Source organism: Erpetoichthys calabaricus, chromosome 5 (genome assembly GCF_900747795.2).
Source record: "Erpetoichthys calabaricus chromosome 5, fErpCal1.3, whole genome shotgun sequence".
In the NCBI taxonomy this organism is placed as follows: Eukaryota; Metazoa; Chordata; class Cladistia; order Polypteriformes; family Polypteridae; genus Erpetoichthys; species Erpetoichthys calabaricus.
The window spans coordinates 13,595,446-13,618,105 of record NC_041398.2 but is presented as its reverse complement, the minus strand read 5'-3'; the positions used below and the strand labels follow the sequence as shown (position 1 = coordinate 13,618,105).

General features: G+C 43.0%; 2 protein-coding genes across 4 annotated transcripts in view; one reads left to right on the top strand and one right to left on the bottom strand.

The window, feature by feature from the left end:
• Positions 1–22,660, top strand: part of LOC114641729 (zona pellucida sperm-binding protein 4-like) — a 290,625-nt gene that overhangs the window by 168,134 nt on the left and 99,831 nt on the right. The gene's annotated exons all lie outside the window — the stretch shown is intronic.
• Positions 782–21,826, bottom strand: LOC114641743 (zinc finger protein 678-like). Its single transcript, XM_028790778.2, has 3 exons — positions 21,613–21,826; positions 11,359–11,885; positions 782–5,408 (listed from the first exon to the last, which is right to left on the bottom strand). The coding sequence occupies exons 2-3, from the start codon at positions 11,837–11,839 to the stop codon at positions 3,811–3,813; spliced, it is 2,079 nt and encodes a 692-aa protein (XP_028646611.2). The 5' UTR covers positions 11,840–11,885; positions 21,613–21,826; the 3' UTR covers positions 782–3,810.

The following is a 22,660-nucleotide window of genomic DNA, read 5'->3' as shown; positions in this document are numbered from 1 at the left end:
TGACACATAGGAAATGAAACGCTGCATTCAGTAAGTACAATGCACACTACTTAGCGTTTAATTTTTTTGGCCACTTTTTGCCAGCCGTCTTTTCTGGTCTGGGCTGCTTTTGCAGTGTTACCCCTTGTGTATATTAAATCTTGAAATTCTTCATGTCCTTCGAATAAAAGGTCTTGCTCCGCTTGTGTGAAAAAAAAAATGCACCCGTTCTTTCGTCATTTTGTTACAGCCTATCAAAGACTTGCTGATCATGTTTTCTAGACCCAATATATATGGGCTTTTCAATCAGTGTGGGCGCGTGCATTCATCTCGTATGATTAGATCCAGCTCGACTAATCTAATACACGGCTACGTTTGAAAAACCGACCTATCCCGGATGAGTGTCACCGGCATTAATTCATTCAGGATGAGGCACCTGATTTAAGCAATGTACAAAAAATACCCCCCAGGTTCGGCTTCGCTGTGTTGTGAATTGCCTGAAACATCCATTCAATTCTGAGGACACCTTACCTCAATCTCTCTGAAAATGATGTTTAATGATTCCATCCAGCAAGCCAAGGGCCCTAAAAGCATCACACAGCTGCATGGAGGTGACTGGTAGACAGAGGTAATGCGGACTTGAGGGGGCAACACCAGCTATTAGTATATAGTATTATATGTATGGAAATGGCCTATCACATTTTCAGTGTTTAATCAATTACAATCACCTTTATCTATAGATAATTTTGAAGAAGATGAAATTGACACAATTTAAAAGGAAAAAACATTTTATGGAGGAGTACCTACATTTTTACATGATCGTTTGGCCAAATAAATAAATAAATTAAACAGACGTGAGTGACGGGTCAAACCCAGGCTGCCATACTGTGTAACAGTCAGTTTGTCATTTTCAAACCTGCTTAGTTCTGGTTAGCGGGGGGTCCGCTGGAGCCTATCCCAGCTAGCATAGGGCACAAGGCAGGAATAAACCCTGGAGAGATCACCAGTCCTCCACAGGATGAACATAAACTTACTTACTCTGCTCTTATTGGGATAAACATATCAAAAGTGAACACGACCTTTTAAATTTACAAAACCACAGTGCCATACGCATGTACAAAGAATTCAAATAAATTACAACAAAAAAAAACAGAGACAACATGCATTACTGAAAAACATGCAACAACATTCAGACTTTGTTCAAACCATTCATTGAAAACAATATTAAGCTAAGGCCACTGGACAAAGGATGAGACCACGAAGCCAAATTTCCTGTCTATTTAGTTGTGACCAGCAGTCATTAGGTCAGCAGTTGGCCATCCTGCCCCTGCTTGGACACAACGCAAGTTCCCTCCAACTTTAATCATATATATATATATATAATGGTGGTTTGATGTCAGGTGTTATCCATACTGATGACAAATGTTTCCAAGCTTCACTTGCAAGGGTCCAGCTTATTGGAAATGGTGACCACATCACCTCTGGACACAGAGGTCCCAATGTCTTTGTTCGGTCTAACAGTCTGCATAATTATAAAAAAAAAAGGAGTTTTCAAACTGAGCACCTCTCAAGGCGGCATTTGGGGGCCTCCAACAGCAACAACATTTTTCCTGGAAATTCCAAGTAGGCCCGAAACACTCATCTGTAATGTAGATTCCAACGTCAAGGTATTCAGAAGATCTGTAAGGTAAAGAGAATAAAGCGCTGTCTACAGGAATTCTTAAAACCTGACCCACATGGGAAGCTTGGTTTCCATTCTTCTGGTAGGTACCTTACTTACTCCTCTTCTTGAATTTCTGTGCATTCTGCCTTTGTCTGCTCCTTCATTTCATGATTTTTCCATGGTGCTAAGTTTTGTAAAGGCTACACATAAATGTCCTCAGGGCTTCTGGCAGGGGCACTTCCCGAATGGCCAAACACTTAGGTCCTTAATGGCAGAAACAAAATTGTTGGTAACCCACAATGTTGAGGAGAAATACCAGTCAGTGTCTGGCCATCCAGCCCGTCCTTGGACACAAGGCAAGTTACCTCCAATTTCAGTCATTTACAATTGTGGTTTGATGCTGGTTTTATTCAAGTTCATTCCGGGTTTCACTTCCAGTTGTTCAGCTTGATAAAGGATGAGGTGTACAAGAAAGAACTGGGACAGACGAATGTGGAAGTGCTGAAAGAAACGACGTTGACATTTACCCTAGGTTTACCAAGTAGGTCTGAAATATTTATCTGTCCAGAAGATTCCAACATAAAAAGTACTCAGATGATCTACAGAGTAAAGTGCAAAAATTATGTGATGTCTAACTTAGTGACATGGCTCTCAAGGTAAGCTAGACAGTCGTAGGTTTGAGTTCCTTTTCTCTGGCTGTTCCCTTACTCACTCCTCTTATTGAATTTCTGTGTAATTTGCTTTTGTCTTCTCTCTCAGGGTAGGAGTTTGCCACAGTGCTAAGGTTTATGAGAGCTGATGAACTGCACAGAAAGGTCCCCCAGACACTACACAAACCCCTAAAAAGTTGAGAAAACAGCTCCAGATAAAAGGTAAGCAAACGAGAACGTCTCAATATCAGAAAGAAAAGCGTTGTCGCCCACAGGTATTAGGAGAAGTGCAGCCCACCAGTTGGCTGTCTAGCCACCTCCTTGGACACAACGCGGGTTACCGTCAGTTTGAGTGTGATAGAGGGACGGTTTGACGTTGGTTTTATACCAATCCACTCCACGCTCCACTTTTAAGGGTTCAACTTGTTGAAGTTGGTGGTCACCGCACACGAGAGAGAACAAAGATAATGGAACAGTTTTCATGATTAGTAAAAAAAATCAGAAGCAGCTCAGAAAAGAGGATAGTTTGGGTAAATAAGGAGTCTTCAGAAGCCGATGAGGAACCTCAAAAGAAGCCATTTTGGGGACCCCCAGCAGCAAATTATTTTATTCTTGGAATTTTGAGTAATTTCTTCAGTTTTCATTCCAACATAAAGGTATCTACAAGATCAGAAAGGTTAAGTGAAACAAAGCCATTTCCAACTTACTGTATGAAGGAGGACTTTAAGCTGACTTTCAAGTTAAGCGTTTGCTCGGTTACCTCACTTACTCCTTTTGCTGAACCCCCTGTGTATTCTACATTCGTCTTCTCCTTCAGTCCATGACCTTTCATCGATGAGGCTTGGGCGAGTTCTTTACCCCTGGATGTCTGAAACGTCTCCCCTAAACCATTTTGTGACTCTGGCAGTAATCGTAACAAACACGTGGTGAACCATCCAGGATTGTCTCAACACGTAGGAATGGAGAACTTGCTAGAGCTCAAGTGGAAAGCGTTTTTTGCATGTTACAGTAGAATTGCAGCATGGGATTAGACTCAGAGGAAGGTCTAACAAATGAAGGACAAATGGTGAATGGATAAAAGGTAAGGACTTTGCAAACTGCTACAACACCAAGATGACAAAGATCCTAGAAGAGCTGAGCTCAAATGGCCATACTCTCCTGGAGCCTTCCAGAAAGTTGATCTTTCAATGCTGCACAATGCATGTCTAGCCAGCGTGCATTCGGTGAACTCATGAATTGAGATCTGGGACACTGAAATCTGCTTTGCTGTTTGTGTATGCTGATTATGCATTTCTTTTTCCAGATTTATATTACAAATGGGATTGCTTGAAATTATTTTCTAGACTTCCCTCGTCTGTAGAGGTCAATCTATGGCGTGTTGCTGTGTAAGTTTCCACAGCTCCTCCTTGATTTGCTGGATCACTTCATATTTCATTCGTTTTCACAACATGGAAAAAGTTTTACTTTTAGGACAATGTGAACAAACTGTTTTGGTGTTAGGACTACCGACGCACATTCTCAAGTCTTCACTTCCATTTCCCGTTTCTGCCTTTCCTCACCAGTGTGAATTCTTGTGTGTCTCTTAAGTTGGCTTGCTTGTGAGAAACACTTGCCACATTCCAGGCAGCAGTGAGGTTTTTCTCCAGTGTGAGTTCTTATGTGGCTGTGCAGACTGCTCAAGTGTGAAAATCTTTTGTCACACTTAGGGCAGCAGTGGGGTCTCTCTCCTGTGTGAATTCGCTTATGGCTGTTTAAACTGCTTATTTGGGAGAATGTTTTGCCACACTCTGTACACCCATGAGGCTTCTCTCCAGTGTGGACTCTTGCATGGCTTCGAAGACGGCTTATTTCTGAAAACTGTCTCCCACAATCTGAACACAAATACGGTTTCTCTCCCGTGTGGATTTTCATGTGTCTCTGAAGACAACTTACTTGTGAGAATCGTTTGCCGCACTCTGTACAACAATAAGGTTTCTCTCCAGTGTGGGTTCTTGTATGGCTTCGAAGACGGCTTAATTCTGAAAATTGTTTGCCACATTCCGTACAGCAATGGGGTTTCTCACCAGTGTGAATTCTCATGTGGCTGCGCAGACTGCTTAGTTCTGTGAATTGCTTGCCACATTCAGAACAGAAATGAGGTTTCAGCCCGGTGTGAATTTTAACATGCCTTCTAAGGTGGCTTACTTGTGAGAAGCTTTTGCCACATTCAGGACAGGAATGAGGCCTCTCACCAGTGTGTATTCGTATGTGGCTCTGAAGGCTGCTAATCTGTGAGAATTTTTTACCACATTCAGAACAGCAGTATGGTTTCTCTCCAGTGTGAATTCTCCGGTGGTCCTGAAGATTCCCAATTTGTGAGAATCGCTTGCCACATACTAAACAGCAGTGAGGTTTCTCACCAGTGTGAACTCTCATGTGGCTCTGAAGGTTGCCTATTTGTATGAATTGCTTCCCACATTCAAAACAACTATGAGGCTTCTCTCCGGTGTGGATTCTCATGTGGTTCTGAAGGCAGCTAAATCGTGAGAAATGTTTGCCACACTCATAACAGCAGTGAGGCTTTTCCCCAGTGTGAATCTTTATGTGTCGCTCAAGACTGCCTTTGACAGAGAATTGCCTTCCACATTCGGTACAGCAATGAGGCTTATCTCCACTGTGAATTCTCAGGTGTCTCCGGAGATGACTGGATTGTATGAATCGTTTTCCACATTCAGAACAGCAATGAGGTTTATCTCCGGTGTGAGTTTTCATGTGGCTCAGAAGCCCTTTTTTGTTTAAGAAACGTTTGCCACATTCACTGCAACAATAGGACTTCTCAACCAAATGCCTGCTCAGATGATTGTTAAAATCGGTTTTGTGCTTAAAATATTTTCCACATTTCTGGCACACATATGAAGTCAGTAGTGTTTCACTGTATTTCTGTTGAGAATTGATGTTGTTTTTTAATTTCAGGGCCACAAAAGGTGGAGGACTACACTGCAATGTGCTTTGTTGAAAGCTCCCAGCTCCAAACACCACAGCCTTCACATTTCTATCAGGATAGTTCAGTTGAGGTTGGCACTGAATGGACTCTTCAGCAGCTGCAGATGTGGGGAAGCTGTCATTCTCTAGTAAAGCTGTGTAAAGACAGAAACATACGATTCAGTGCAAAAACATTTTAAGACAAGATTAATTTATAACAGATGGTCCATTTTTATGTAATGTATTCCTGTTCACCTAAACTCATTTTTAGCAGCCTTTAAATGAAGACACTAGCTAAGGTTCTGGGGCCTCATGTATAAACGGTGCGTACGCACAGAAATGTTGCGTACAAACGTTTCCACGCTCAAATCGCGATGTATAAAACCTAAACTTGGCGTAAAGCCATGCACATTTCCACGGTACCTCATACCTTGGCGTACGCAATTTCTCCGCTCGGTTTTGCAGACTGGCGGCACCCAGTGTCAAAGCAGTGCTACTGTTCCTGTGTGGTCACCTTTTCTTTCTTAGACCCACATTCCTGATGCGGCTTTATAAATACACTGAAATTAACTGCATATTGTTTATTAGTGTAATGCATCCGATTGTAATTAACCTGCAGCAATATAATGGGCCAGGGAATAGCCATAGTATTCCAAATACCAGAACTGCTTTAGCGTTGTTACTCTCACTGCATCTTCTTCTTCTTCTTTCAGCTGCTCCCATTAGGTGTTGCCACAGCAGATCATCTTTTTCCATATTACTCTCACTGCATCACTCGGAGTATTTATATCACTGCATCTGAGTGGGGAATCACAGCAGCAGCTGATCGGAAAGAGAATTATTGGTATACAGTATGAAGCAGACGCTGACTCAGCCACGGCAAAACGTTTCAGAGACTTTCCTGTACGGACTTCGCGGTTTAGAAAAAGTTTCATCCCAAGAACTCTAAACGCACTCAATCAGTCCATCAAGTGCTCCTTGTAGAACTGTTTGTACTTATAAGTACAATCACCTCACTGTAAACTTACACTACAGTTATAATATTGCACAACCTGCGCCACTTTATAAATCGCATATTTACATATGATGACGATATTTTTAAGATAAAATGCAGCAAAATATGTTGATTATACAGATAAAACTAACTTCATTTAAATAATCTGTATTGTTAATAAACAAACATGTGAGGACACGGTGCCGCAGCGCTAGCTAGTTCATGGATTGTTCCTGCATTGCGTTGTATTCTTGCTGGTGCTGACGTGACACTGGAAGGATAGACGGATAGAATAATTAAACGTGTGCTACGAAGATATTACAATGTTCCTTAAAAGTTTTGAAGAATCAACATTCTAAGGTTACAGATGGCTTCACGTCTATTACATAGCTGATTGTGTGGCGATTGGGTATTTGGAGAAAGAAAAGTAAGGACAGGAATTGGAGGTTAGTACATTTGAAAGAGACAGTACTGCTGTGATAAATTATTTCATCGAAGATCACGCATGGCGCAGCAAGCTTCTTGCGTGAGACATGAACAAGCACTGTGCCACCGTGTTCCCATGTTTAATAACATGCTTTAACTCCTATCATCATGAAAAAGAAATCACGTATACATCTCAGTATTTTAATTATTCAGAGAGCTGTAATATCACAAATGTAATGGATTCTGTGTCCCGTCAGAGAAAAAGAAAGCCCATTTAAGAAGCAGGTTGTGATTCACACACAGAGCACATAGAAGATCAAATACAGAACAAAGCATTTAACGTCCTACTTTAGTTACAATAGGATTTGAGAAACTAGTAAATTAAACGATTTTAAGATGAAGTTTATGATGTTCTACTTTAATGGCAAAATAAACTACGTGATTAAAATGGAAATTTCGAGATTAAAGTTGACATTTTGTGCTTTTTTCCCCCCACAGTGTGCCAATTTTTTTTTGTCTGTACCCTAATAAGCTTTCATATGACACTCGGACAGTGGGGTACGACTTGCCTTTTCATGGCGACTTTGATATGTGATTTCTTTTTTATTTCGGGCACTGTGCGACTTTGTGAACTTGAGCTTTCAAGTTTCTCTGACACTGTGTCACTTGATCAGCTTCACTTTGTTGATTATAAAACTGTTTAAACCAACAAATAGTAAGTTTTTCCTTTGCCTCCATTTGGTATTCGCTGAAATTCTTATATTTTCCCCCATGCTTTTCCCATTGTCTTTTCACAGAAGGCTGAGCTTAAGGGCTATTTATATTGATTTGCATATTCAAAGAGGTGTAATTCTGGGAGTTGGGGTGGGACAGAAGGCACATGCACGTACGTTACTTTTCACGCTGATCGGAATTTATGTAGCGGAAGAACGTGGAAGTTTGCATACATACAGATTCCTGCATCTGGATTTTTCTGTGCGTACGCACATTCCTGCTTTTGTGCTTACGCCATGTTATAGTGTGAGTTCTACACATGCCGTTATACATGAGGCCCCTGGTGATTTTGAGGTTAAGTCAAATGTGACTGGGAACAGCTGTCCTATGCTGATGGCTTCTTAGCCAAAGAAAGAAATTGCAACTGCAAGCTTAGTACAATAAAAGCAAAAATAATATGCTAAGTTATGCCCATCTTGGTTGTGAATGGCTTACTAAAGTGGCTTACAACAAGAGGTACCAGCCGCCACTTCACAAATGCAACCATTATCAATTATTATTTAACATATGTAGTGGTACCAGTGGAATAAAGTACAGGTGCTAAATAAAGTGCCTTTCACATCTATTGAAATGTACAGGTATGATAGTGCCTTTCATATCTATCTGTATCTATCATATAGATCCTTTCATGCCTATATATGACTTTATCATATAGTGCCTTTCATAGCTATTTATCATATAGTGCCTTGCACATTATATAGTGCCTTTCACATATATCATATAGAGCCTTTCATGTTCATCAATCACTATTATATATTTCCTTTCACATCTCTCAATCATACAGTGCTTTTCAAGTCTATATCACTATCATATAATGCCTCTCATAGCTATCTATCATATAGTGCCTTTCATGTCTATCAATCACTTTATCATGTAGTGGCTTTCACAACTATCATTCTATCTATCGTGTATTTTTTTAAATATCATTTGACATCAGTAGGAGTACCCAGTGGAATAAAGTACAGGTACGGTCACTAAACATCATCACTTCAACATTTTTCTATCAAAATGTATAGTTATCATATAGTGCCTTTCACATCTATATATCTATACTATATATAATTATTATTAATTATATATATCATATAGTGCCTTTCAAGTCTATATATCATATAGTGCCAGTGATAGTTATTCTCATTCTATCATATTTTTTAATTTATCATTTGACATCAGTAGGGGTACTTAGATGTGAAAGGCACTTTATTTAGCGACTGCACCTGTACATTTTTCCACTATCTATAATCGATCATATAGTGCCTTACATGTCTACTTATCACTTTATCATATGGTGCTTTTCAAAGTTAACTGTCTATTTATCATATATTGCCTTTCTAGTCTCTCTCTGGACTGGATGGAATTGGGGGTAAGCTTCTGTGAAGACACCCTGTGAGCGGAGCCTTTTCGGTGGCAGGTTGCGCCGCTGTCCACTATAACCATTTCAGTGAGCTGCCCCCAGAGCACAATCCTGTCTGGCCCTAAGAGACCAGTGCTGCTCATCTTACCTGGGAAACATTGCAGGAATGCTTGGATTGTGTAAACTGGGGACGTGTTCTGGGACCCCAAATCAGATCTAAACGATTTTGCAGATTTTATAACAGGATTTGTCACAAATTGTGTGGATGACTGTGTGCCTACAAAACCAATCTACATACCACTTGAGAAGATACCAGCAGGGACCTCCAGAATTTACTGAAGGCACACAGCAATGACTTTTGGGAAGTCTGCATGTGACAGAAGTGGTCAGCGCTGGACACATCTGGTGACTGACAGTCAGTGCCTTGGGCTATTATAAGCTAATGCTCACATACCTAATGAGCAGGTGTAATAACTGAATATCAGAAACTGACATTTCAAGACAAGAAGGGTGCTTGGTGCAAAATATGGACGGGAAAAGGAAACCTGATGGTGGAATGAGGAAATACAGGAGAGTACACAGAGGAAGAGGATGGCAAAGAAGAAGTGGGATAGTCAGAGAGATGAAGAAAGCAGACAAGAGTACAAGAAGATAAGGCAGAAGGTGAAGAGAGAGGTGGGGAAGGCTAAAGAAAAGGCGTATGATGAGTTGTATGAGAGGTTGGACACTAAGGAGGGAGAAAAGGACAGGTGGGCTACACAGAGCTGGGAAAGATGTGCAGCAGGATAGGATGATAAAGGATAAAGATGGAAACAAGCAAGGAGAGTGTGATGAGCAGATGGAAAGAGTACTTTGAGAAGCTGATGAATGAAGAGAACGAGAGAGAGAAGAGGTCGGATAATGTGGAGATAGTGAATCAGGAAGTGCAATGGATTAGCAAGGAGGAAGTAAGAAAAGCAATGAAGAGGATGAAAAATGGAAAGGCCGTTGGTCCTGATGACACACCTGTGGAAGCATGGAGGTGTTTAGGAGAGATGGCAGTGGAGTTTTTAACCAGATTGTTTAATGGAATCTTGGAAAGTGAGAGGATGATGAGGAGTGGAGAAGAAGTGTACTGGTGGGCCGATATTTAAGAATATGTGGGATGTGCAGGACTGCAGTAACTACAGGGGGATAAAACTGATGAGCCACAGCATGAAGTTATGGGATTGAGTAGTGGAAGGTCAGTTAAGAAGTGAGGTGATGATTAGTGAGCAGCTGGATGGTTTCATGACAAGAAAGAGCACCACAGATGAGATGTTTGCTCTAAGGGTGTTGATGGAGACGTTTAGAGAAGGTCAGAAGGAGTTGCATTGTGTCTTTGTGGACCTGGAGAAAGCATATGACCGGGTGACTGAGAGGAGCTGTGGCAGAGAAGTACGTAAGAGTTGTACAGGATATGTACGATGGAAGTGTGAACGTGGTGAGGTCTGCGGTAGGAGTGACGGAGGTGGGATTATATCAGGGATCGGCTCTGAGCCCTTTCTTATTGTCAATGGTGATGGACAGGCTGACAGATGAGATTAGACAGGAGTCCCCGTGGACTGTGATGTTTGCTGATGACATTGTGATCTGTAGTGAGAGTAGGGAGCAGGTTGAGGAGACACTGGAGAGGTGGAGATATGACAGGAGAGGAATGAAGGTCAGTAGGACCACCAAGAAAGAATACATGTGTGTGAATGAGATGAAGGTCAGTGGAATGGTGAGGATGAGGGGAGTAGAGTTGGCGAAGGTGGAGGAGTTTAAATACTTGGGATCAACAGTACAGAGTAACTGGAAGTGTGGAAGAGAGGTGAAGAAGAGAGTGCAGGCAGGGTGGAATGGGTGGAGAAGAGTGTCAGGAGTGATTTGTGACAGATGGGTATCAGCAAGAGTGAAAGGGAAGGTCTACAGGACGGTAGTGAGAACAGCTATGTTATATGGGCTGGAGATGGTGGCACAGGAGACAGAGGTGGAGGTGGCAGAGTTAAAGATGCTAAGATTTGCATTGGGTGTGACGAGGATGGACAGGATTAGAAACGAGGACATTTGAGGGTCAGCTCAAGTAGGATGGTTGGGAGACAAAGTCAGAGAGGCGAAATTGTGTTGGTTTGGACATGTGCAGAGGAGAGATGATGGGAATATTGGGAAAAGGATGCTACGGCTAGAGCTGCCAGGGAAGAGGAGAAGAGGAAGGCCTAAAAGGAGGTTTAAGGATGTGGTGAGAGAGGACATGCAGGTGATGGGTGTGACAGAACAAGATGATGAGGACAGAAAGATATGGAAGAAGATGATCTGCTGTGGCAACCCCTAACGGGAGCAGCCGAAAGAAGAAGAAGCCGACATTTCCAAAAAAAGATAAAAATATCACCATAACCCCAATAGAAACTTCTACACAGTAAAAGCACTACCGTTAAATGAACTCTTGTGGTGCATTCATAACAAGCATGGACTCTTGTAAAGTGTTTCATCATTTCACTCTGTTGATTTTGCTGAATATTCTCATTTCTTTACTACTTTGTTTTGAATGTACACTTACGTGTTCCAAATTGTCTTATAGAAGGTTCTTCCTCTTTCGATGCTGTCCTGTCATTTATCGTCCCAGGGAGTTTGCTCTCAGTTTTGGGCAGTTTGGAGTTGAGCTCTCCAGGAAGCTGCTGAAGTGACCGCGGTGGTCCCCACTGAGCGCACGACAAATAAGTCACCTCATTCTGCAGTGCCGAACCGGCCAGTAAACCGGAGTCCTCCTCCTTCTCCAGAGACGCATCGCTCTTGAAATTCACGACAGTTTCTCTCTTTTCCGTCTCGGCACTGATCAAGACCTGCCCGGGCCCCTCTCTTTTAATGGCCATGCACCCTTCCTCAGAATCCTCCTCTTTAAAACCAGAAACATTCCCCTCACCGTCCTCCAGCTTCACACAGACGACATGTAGCGGAAGGTGGCTGGCATCCCACTCACAATCCTCCTCTTTAATGTGTCCCACTCTCTCCTCTGCGTCATCATTTTTCGGTGACACCATCTCTCCGGCGCTTTTCCTTTCTGTTTGCCTCTCCAAGGTCTTACATCTGAAAATATAAAAGAATGTCAACTTACTGTTTATGCAAAGGCAGTACGCTAATACAGGGGGCTTCAGGTCAGAAACAATTCTACTGTGCTCAAAATGAAAATAAAAATAATTAAAATGAGTTAAAACCACAAGTATGTCCAGAATGTCAGCCTAATACTTTGACATCCTAAAATGATGTTGTCATGGTATATTATGGGATACACTTCGGACCCCCTGGAGGCAGCAGAGGAGGTGAGAATGAAGACAAAATGGAGTGCCATGATGAACAACGCTACACATCCTCACTGTGACACACCAACATGAGGACTTTCAACCAACAAAGCACTCAGCAGAAGTGTGTCAAGAGACACGATTTTTTTTGGGGTGGGGCTCCTTTATGCCAACAGCAACACGCCAGTATAGTGCTTCACTGGGATGGGCACTGCCAAGTCAGAAGTTTTCCTGCTTGTTTAAATGTCTTCCTTTGACTCGTTTTGGTGTGTATTCAGACCACAGAAAATAAATTATAAATACACACACAAGTCAGGTTGGGGAGCATGCACTGGTACAGTGCTTTGCTGCACCCACCATACGACGAAACAGCTCAGGATACCGGTTGGCAACCCCCCAGGAACTCAAATGCGGTCCAGTTCCATCCTTCAGAAATGACGTCTATCTGCCGCAGCCAGGTGTTACATCTGGTCTGGTCCAGCCACTCGGGTCCCCAACAATGAGGATCTTACGAGCCGGATCACCCTCAGGGAAATGTGCCACATGGCCGTAGTGTTGTAAGTGACAATACTTCACAATGCAGGTCATGTGCCTCATTCGGGACTCCATGACCAACACAAAGTCAAACCAGTGGGACCCAAGGATTCTGTGAAGAGACACAGTAGTGAAGGAGTCCAGTCTTCATCTCCGATCACTGGATAGCGCCCATGTCTCACAATCAGGAAGCACCAGGACTCTAAAGACTTGGACCTTCGTCCTTTTACAGATATCAGGAGCGCCACACACCCCTTTCCAGTGACCTCATGCCCCCCCATGCTCTCCCAGCCCGTCTACTAACTTCATAGGAAGAGTCACCAGAGTCACATGAATGTCACTGCTAAGGTAAGTAAACCTCTCGACCAGGTCGACACTCTCTCTGCAGACAGACACACTGCTGATGGCCATGCCCAAGAGGTCATTAAAGGCCTGGCTCTTTGGTTTTTATCAGGACCCTCGCAAGCCCAGACACTCAGACTCCCCACTCAGTCTCTCGAGACCCCCGATCAGAGCCTCCATTGACTCAGCGAAGATCACAGCATCACCAGCACAGTCGAGATCTGGGAATCTTTCTTCACCAACAGATGCCCCCCAGCCGCTGGAACCCAAGACCTTGCCCAACACCAACTCTAAATAAGCATTGAACAGAGTAGGAACAGACCCCAGAATTAACTGAGAAAAACTCTGAGGTTCTGCCTCCACTCTGCACAGCATTCACAGTACCAGCGTACAGGCCGGCCATGATATCCAGCAAACCTCGAGGGGGGTCCCGTGAACCCTCAGGATGTCCCACAGGGCAGCTCAATCAACTGAGTCGAAATCTTTATGAAAATCCACAAAGGCTGTAAAGAAACTCTGCCAATATTCATGTTTGTGCTCCAAGAGAACCCTCAGTGCCAGGATGCGGTCAATGGTAGACTTCTTAGGCATTAAACCAGACTGGTAGGTGAGCAAGTGATCATGGATCTTAATGAGGATGACCCCCTGGCACTGAGAGCAGGGCTGTCCCCCAGTACTTGCCACAATCCAGATGATCACCCATCCCTTTCCAGATCGGGACCACAAGTTCCCATTTTCCAGTCAGTTGGGATGATGCCCATCTGCAAAATGGAAGCAAAGATTGCTTACGATGCCAGGAGGACAGCCTGACCAACAGCCTGGAGAAGTTCACCCCGGTTACCAGGGACCCCTGCAGCCTTCCCTACCCTCAGCTGGTTCACCACCTGTGCCATCTCAGTGAGACTGGGGGGGTTCACAGCTAATTGGAGGATCAACCTCAAGAAATGTAGACCCAGAGATGTCCAACATCCTAGCAGGAGGATCAGCTTTGAACAGGTGCTCAAATACACACATATCTACAGCTGTAGCCATCAGTTCTGAGAGTGACCCAAGTGTTGGTGTTCACCAAGTTTGCTGCTTCAGCGTTTTGAGACCTTTGTGTCAGATGTTTCTCTGGTATACTGAAGTAGAATGACAAGCAGTTCAGAAGTTTCAAAGGCTTTTATTGACAATGGCATGAAGTTTATGCTCAGAGTCCATATTTACAGTGTTGGCCCTTCTTTGTTTGTCAAGACCTCTGCAATTCACCCTGGCAGGCTGTCTGTCCATCAACGTCTGGGCCAAATCCTGACTGATGGCAGCTGCCCATTCTTGCATAATCAATGCTTGGTGTTTGTCAGGATTGACCACAAGTTCTGAATGGGGAGTTTCCTGGCCATGGACCCAAAATTTTGTTTCCCAAGCCACTCAGTTCTCACGTTTGCCTTATAGCCCGGTGCTTCATCATGTTGGTCACCAAACTGTTCTTCATGGTTGGAAGAAGTTGCTCTAGGAGGACGTTTTGGTCCCATTCTTTATTCATGGCTTGGGATCGGGGACCACCAGTGCAGAGCTTGCTCAGGAATGGGTGAAGCGAAGACATTTCGAGGATGGTCTGGTGGGTGTCAAGAAGGGCAGCAAAGCCACCAAGAAAAAACATCAAGGACAGACTGATATTCTGGGATTGGACTGCTTAGGACTGCTGGGGTCAAGTCATTGTCTCCAATGAATCCCCTTTCTGATTGGGAACAAAGAAAAGGTGAGTGGCGCTACCATCAGTCCTGTGTCAGGCCAACAGTAAAGCATCCTGACACCATTCATGTCATGCGGGGTTGCTTCTCACTCACAAGTTGGCCATAAGAACAATACCAGGAATAAAGACTGGGACCAAAACATCTGCCAAGAGCAACTTCTCCCAACCATCCAAGAACAGTTTGGTGACCAACAATGGACAATCCAGCATGATGGAGCACTGGGCCATAAGGCCAAAGTGACAACTAAGTGGCTCGGGGAATACAATTTGGGGTCCATGGCCAGGAGACTCCCCATTGAGAACTTGTGGTCAATCTTCAAGGTGGGGCAGGTGAACAAACAAAAACCCACCAATTCTGACAAAACGTCAAGCATTGATTACGCAAGAATGGGCAGCTGCCATCAGTCAGGATCTGGCCCAGAAGTTGATTGCCAGCCTGCCAGGATGAATTGCAGAGGTCTTGACAAATAAAGTAGGGCTAACACTGCAAATATGACTTCACGTCATTGTCAATAAAAGCCTTTGAAACTTCTGAACTGCTTGTCATTCTACTTCAGTGGACCAGAGAAACATCTGACACAAAGATCTAAAAACACTGAAGCAGCAGACTTTGTGAAAACCAACACTTGGTTCATTCTCAAAACTTTTGGCCATGACTGTACACACCCACAGACATGTATATGTACACACACACATTATCATTTTTTAGTACTAGGGGGCTTGGCCCTCTGCTCGCTTCTCTCTCCAACCCCCCAGGCTGGCACCTCACGTCTCCCCCGCTCGCTTATGTGGATTTCACTTTCACCAAACTTTTAAATTTTCGCGGAGAGGCCTCGTCATTGGGAAGAAACACTACTTTTCCCGGATGACAACATGGATTAGATGATCCGCAAGTCTCCGACTTAAAGTTTCAATCCAAACAATATACTCAATCTCTTTTCGCTGTTCTGTTATTTCACCGAGTCATAATTTCCATTTCTTTGCGCTAATGCGATCTTTACTATCAGTTTTTTGAGACTTTTGTATTTTACTACCTTCGTTATCTCTAACCTGCTCTGCGTGTGTATCGCGCCAACGTTTTTGAATTCTTTACAACGTTGTACTTTGTCATCTACTCTTTGTCCTTTATTTCCGACCCCGGGCCTGGTTATATCTCCTGGCACAAAGTCTTGTCTCACGGGACATGAAAGTCTCAGGATAAAAAGTCTCATCTCATCCCAGGTTTATTTTTTTATTTATTTAATGAAGAGTTTTATTTATTTATAGAGCTTCTGTGAAAAGTCACATTTCCACCTGGGGACAAATAAAGTTCTACCTACCCACCCACAAATGGAGATGATAAGTGATAAAGATGGCAGAATATAAGACCAGCTACCTGCCAACCATAAGGCACACTCAGTCTCTGCTAAGGGGTCACTTATGTTGTCCCCTCCAACATGGCAGGGAAGTGCAGTCACTCCTGATGAATTACAAGTCGTGACTTCTAGCACTCCGCTAGACCTACCGGCTTACCATGTTGTGCAAGTGAAAGCACGACACAAATGAAAACAGTGATAAAGTTCAGAGTGGCCATATTCGGGCACGTTCAAACTCGCTCTCTTTGTTTGTGCTTTAAAAACAGTAAATAAAACTAAATCTTTCTTTTCAACTGAATTTGAATGTAAGAGTTTAACACAGTTGAGCTTATCTAACAAGAGTCCTGGCAGTTAAAACTTTCAGGGTTGTGCATTGTACTAATTTGTCTTCCATTTGCTGAAAGCATGAAGACCCAATCACACCTGGGGGTCTCCTTAACATTTTCAAGCTGTTTTTTTTTTTTTTTTTTGGGGGGGGGGGGGGAACGTTTGTTTGAAGCGTTGTTCAAGTATTTTCCATTTTCTTCAAAGAAGCGTTTTACACAGAAAATAGGATTGACAACACTTCTGCTTTGGCTGTGAGGTGTTGTTGTGTTGTGAGGCGATTGTTGCGTTTCCCGAATGTCTTCTGTGACTTCAGTGCTGTTAACCCCAGTGATCGCAGCACTGAATAGCAGGTGTCGGCGGTGGCGTGAGCACACAGCACGGGGTCAACCCAAACCTGTTCTGCATCAAATGGAGTCGAGAGGACAGTCGTAGACTCTCTGCAATGCAGGCGGCCTTCTGAAAAATTCAAGGATTACATAATAATGCAGGGTAACCCAGCCACTGGGAAGGCACAAACCAGTGTGTTTCTTCTTGATAAACGGGGAGGGTTATGTCAGGAAGGGCATCCAGTGTAAACTTTTAACAGATCGATATGTGGAGAAAGATAGATGCTCTTCTGTGGTGACTTCTAGTGGGAGAAACCGAATTAAACAGAAAAAGACATAATAGTGTAGGACAGGGGTGGCAAACTCCAGTCCTGGAGGGCCGCAGTGGCTGCAGGTTTTCATTCCAACCCTTTTCTTAATCAGTGACCAGTTTTCACTGCTACTTAACTTCTTTTTCCCTTCTTTTCAATAGCCCTGTTCTTAAGGATTCCGTGCTCTGAATTAATTATTTTCTTCATTAAATGACAGCCAAACAGAAATCAAATGTGAAACAAGTCAACAGCTGACCAGCTAAATTGGGGCTTCAAACTCCAATTAATTTCACTCCAACCAGTTTCTTAATGAGAAGCCAATTCTTACTGTTAAGTAAACTCGTTATTTAATTCCATGGCTTGTTACTGCTCTCATTCTGACACAGCACACATTTCCAAAACTATTACATTTTCTGTTTTTTCTAAGAACATTGTCAAAATGTTTTGGGGACTTGAGAGATCAACCTTACTGAGACCTTCACCTTTCTTTATTTTCAGATATTGTGTGATGGGCACGGATGAGCTGGTCATGTGGCACCTTGTTTTGTGTCTCATTATTGTTTGGCAGCTAATTAAAAAAAGGAAACAACTAAAGGGCCTGAATCAAGTTAATTAAAATTAAGGCAAAAGAAGTTAATTAGCAGCAAAAACTAATGAAGAAGATAGTTAGAATGAAAACCTGCAGCCACTGCGGCACTCCAGGACTGGAGTTTGCCACCCCTGGTGTAGGATAAGTTATATTTGGGGTGGGGTTGAGGATAATTTTACAATTTTGGAAAAAAAAATTGTCTGCTCTTTTGAGTGCACCCATCAAGCATTTACAGTGCAGTTACAGTGCATCCAGAAAGTATTCCCAGCACATCACTTTTTCCACATTTTGTTATGTTACAGCCTTATTCCAAAATGGATTAAATTCATTTTTTTCCCCTGAATTCTACACACAACACCCCATAATGACAACGTGAAAAAAGTTTACTAGAGGTTTCTGCAAATTTATTAAAAATAAAAAAGCTGAGAAATCCCATGTCCATAAGTATTCACAGCCTTTGCTCAATACTTTATCGATGCCCCTTTGGCAGCAATTCCAGCCTCAAGTCTTTTTGAATATGATGCCACAAGCTTGGCACACCTGTCCTTGGCAAGTTTGGCCCATTCCTCTTTGCAGCACCTCTCAAGCTCCATCAGGTTGGATGGGAAGAGTCGGTGCACAGCCATTTTAAGATCTCTCCAGAGATGTTCAATCAGATTCAAGTCTGGTCTCTGGCTGGGCCACTCAAGGACATTCACAGAGTTGTCCTGAAGCCACTCCTTTGATATCTTGGCTGTGTGCTTAGGGTCGTTGTCCTGCTGAAAGATGAACCGTCGCCCCATTAGGAGGTCAAGAGCGCTCTGGAGCAGGTTTTCATCCAGGATGTCTCTGTACATTGCTGCAGTCATCTTTCCCTTTATCCTGACTAGTCTCCCAGTTCCTGCCACTGAAAAACATCCCCACGTCATGATGCTGCCACCATCATGCTTCACTGTAGGGATGGTATGTGCCTGGTGATGAGCGGTGCCTGGTTTCCTCCAAACATGACGTCTGGCATTCACACCAAAGAGTTCAATCTTTGTCTCATCAGACCAGAGAATTTTCTTTCTCATGGTCTGAGAGTCCTTCAGGTGCCTTTTGGCAAACTCCAGGCGGGCTGCCATGTTCCTTTTACTAAGGAGTGGCTTCCGTCTGGCCACTCCACCATACAGGCCTGATTGGTGGATTGCTGCAGAGATGGTTGTCCTTCTGGAAGGTTCTCCTCTCTCCACAGAGGACCTCTGGAGCTCTGACAGAGTGACCATCGGGTTCTTGGTCACCTCCCTGACTAAGGCCCTTCTCCTCCGATCGCTCAGTTTAGATGTCCGGCCAGCTCTAGTAAGAGTCCTGGTGGTTTTGAACTTCTTCCACTTACGGATGATGGAGGCCACTGTGCTCATTGGGACCTTCAAAGCAGCAGAAATTTTTCTGTAACCTTCCCCAGATTTGTGCCTCGAGACAATCCTGTCTCGGAGGTCTACAGACAATTCCTTTGACTTCATGCTTGGTTTGTGCTCTGACATGAACTGTCAACTGTGGGACCTTCTATAGACAGGTGTGTGCCTTTCCAAATCAGGTCCAGTCAACTGAATTTACCACAGGTGGACCTCCAATGAAGCTGCAGAAACATCTCAAGGATGATCAGGGGAAACAGGATGCACCTGAGCACAATTTGAGCTTCATGGCAAAGGCTGTGAATACTTATGTACATGTGCTTTATCAATTTTTTTTATTTGTAATTTGCAAAAATCTCAAGTAAACTTTTTTCACGTTGTCATTATGGGGTGTTGTGTGTAGAATTCTGAGGAAAAAAATGAATTTAATCCATTTTGGAATAAGGCAACATATAAGAAAATGTGGAAAAAGTGATGCGCTGTGTACTTTCCAGATGCACTGCAGTTTCACGGAGCTGCTTTCCAATCAATTATCTTTAATTGCAATAGAGCCAAGTGTTTTGGCTGAAAAACGCTTGACAACATCTACATGCAGGAGTTTTCTAAATCGCTCGCTGCTAAAACACGTAGGCGTGAATAGTGTCATTGAAAACCATGGTAAATACGTTTCCGAGCCGGTTTAGAAGTATTCTTGTCCCGCTGTTGAAACATCAGAAAAACACTTAGATGTGAATGGGGCCCTTATGGCACTTTAAGGTGGCATCTTAAATAATAACAATAATAATAATAATACATTTTATTTATATAGCACCTTTCCCATGCTCAAATGTCTTAAGGATGCAAGGCGAATTGTCCCCGTGTCGGCTTGTCATTAAATCAAACACAGGAAACGTTAAAGCTACACTTTGAGACAGAAAGAACTGACATATTGCTTTGTACGATGAGCACAGTAATGCGACTAAAGGCACTCTTGATAAAGAAAGAAAGAAAGAAAGAAAGAAAGAAAGAAAGAAAGAAAGAAAGAAAGAAAGAAAGAAACTTTATGGGAGAGGACGAATTTTTGATGTGAGGTCTCTGTTCCATTTGGTATTTTAACGTTTCTAGATGGAAACTTTATTTGCCCTTTCGTCTTGTTACGTAATGCAACAATATGTGAATCTATTAAATGACAAAATGTCTGGCGTCTATCTGTGCCCATCAGGCAGAATAACGTTCGGCGTCGAGAAGAGGAGATTTTGGATGTACAAAGACAACAAGATGCGCCAAGAAAGCGGCACGTTAGGACCCCCGTGTCCGGTGTGCAGAGGTTCATAAACAGACGTACCATTGCCTGTATTACTAAATGGGATTTCGCTGCACGAGTAAATAAGTAAAAACACAACGAGCATAAATAATCTTATCATGAAACATGTTTTTGTTGCTATTGTTTCTTTAACGATTTCTTTTTATATTCCAGTTACACGGCATACAACATGTAACTAAGCCTTGAAGTGAAAACACCCATCAAGTCTGAGACGGCCTGCTCTGCCCTGACTGCTGTCTTTTTCAATAATGAATCCTCTGGATGGGGGCGTTCACAGTCACAACTTTGCAACTTAGATATCTTGAAATACATTAATCACTTTGTGAAAAGATAGACAAAAATAACGATGCAATTCTGGATCTCAAATATTTTTCCAGATTTCTCCAAAAAGAAAAGTAAACTTTCAGATATTTCTCCAAATAACCTTCTTCTCATTTTGAGATATCGCACAATATTTTAAGATCTCTTCAAAACAGACAGGAAATCCCATTGAAAGAACGGGGAATTGTACAAGAAGTGTTTCTGAGATATCTCGACGGGCATTTCAGGTATCTTAGAATGCACTCAAGGTCAGCTCCAACAGGACTGGCGAGGTCTCAAACTGCACGCGCAGTTCTCTTTGACCTTTCTGAAAATGTGCCTGAGCGAACTCAAATATAAAGGAACAGATTTTGAGATATCTGGAAACGATTTCACCAAACTTAAGGAGTAAATTGCATATTGAGATATCTCTAAATGCTAATTCGGTGTCCATACGAAATGTCTTTGGACTACAGAAGCAAACCGGAGCGCCCGCACACACCGTTGAGGCGGGGTGGCGGGTTCTATGAAAACTCCAGGCAGTGGATACTCGGGACTTGAATCCCGTCTCCTTGTTGCGAGACAGCAGCGCTACCACTGCGCCACCGTATCGCCTTAATTAATTAATCACACAGTCAAATCGCCATTGTTTAGTAGTGCTAATTTAAAACCCGTGATGTTATTGTGCGCAAGCCAGCATCGCGCCTTAACATGCACGTATTAATATACTATAAACACACATTATATATATATATATATATATATATATATATATATACATTGCATTGACCCATAGAAGGAGCTGAAGCAATCTCTTGAGGAGAGAGGAACTCGGCGACAACCGCCACCACCGGCATATGAGATGGGGAGGCGTGCAGTGCAGCGTGAAATAAGCGCCCTCACAACGATCGAGCAGCTCCTCGTTTAGCTGGCGATTCAAATATTTTTGCCCACGCCTATACACAAATAAGCAATAAAAAAAAGAACACAATGGATTTTGGGATGTCCGCCGCTAAAGCTCACCGGGACTGCCGCGTGCCCGTTATTCAGTATTTTGTCCAACCACGTCACGTCTTTTGGTAATCCTGGTGGCTTTTATCCTCGGCGCACAATCCTTCGATAGATTCCACACCACAGGGAAAGCTGGATGTTCGTGAACACCGAGAAATTCCACACCGAGCACGTCTTCCACACAATGGAAGACGTATTTCACTCAATGAAGCCCCGCCTCTTTCTCTGATTGGCTATCAGACTGGATACTGGCGACTGCGCAAAACAAAAAAAAGTGGACTTCACTTCCCAGAAAACCTATGAAAACAACGTAACTTCCGTATTGATGTGACGCAAAAGACGTCACTTCTGAGCTGCGTTTGCAACAACGGCACCAGAGTTTGTAGTTTTTCGTCAGGAAGCAGAAGGGGTGAGCGTCCTGAAAGCATCGAAACATTGCAGACTCAACCATTATGAATGTTTAAAAACCGATCGTGGCTAATGTAACACGCTTTAGTAGTTTGTAACCTGTTAAACCCTGCGCGCTTTTTAAAGGGACGACACACAGGCAGGAGGAATACGGGAAGAATATGCAAGGCTAAGACAACGCAGGAATATTTTGAACGAAAATTAAATAAATATGCAAATTGATACGTTATTATGAAATGGGTATCTTCTCCGTTGAAATGCTCTGCCATATTATTCCTGCATTGGCTGACAATTAATGATATTAGAAAATGTATAACAGTACGCTCCTCTCTGGTTCTAGTCACAGACAGTGCTACTGTAAAAAGAATACAGTAATGATCAAAGGCAGCGATGTCCAGGGTCTGCGTTACGTTCATATTAAGCCCCTTTGATATGACTAAATCCAGCGTGTGCCACCCAACCGCCCCCCCCCCCCACCCCCCGCGACCCCCCGCCGCCCTTTTATGTGTCGGCTGGGAGACATACTGATTAGAATCAAACGAGATCAGAAGGTTTATGAATTCTGTTACCTTGGCGTCACCCTGATCATCCATATGAAGATTGAAATCACGGGATTACAAATTTATCATCAGCCGTTATTATTATAGACTAG

Bases quoted from the DNA above. Each gene is read 5' to 3' on its own strand.
- LOC114641743 (XM_028790778.2), bottom strand. From the start codon at position 11,839: ATGGTGTCACCGAAAAATGATGACGCAGAGGAGAGAGTGGGACACATT. The intron at 5,409-11,358 runs GTAAGTGTACAT...GTCTTTACACAG, and splicing joins TATAAGACAATTTGGAACAC to CTTTACTAGAGAATGACAGC.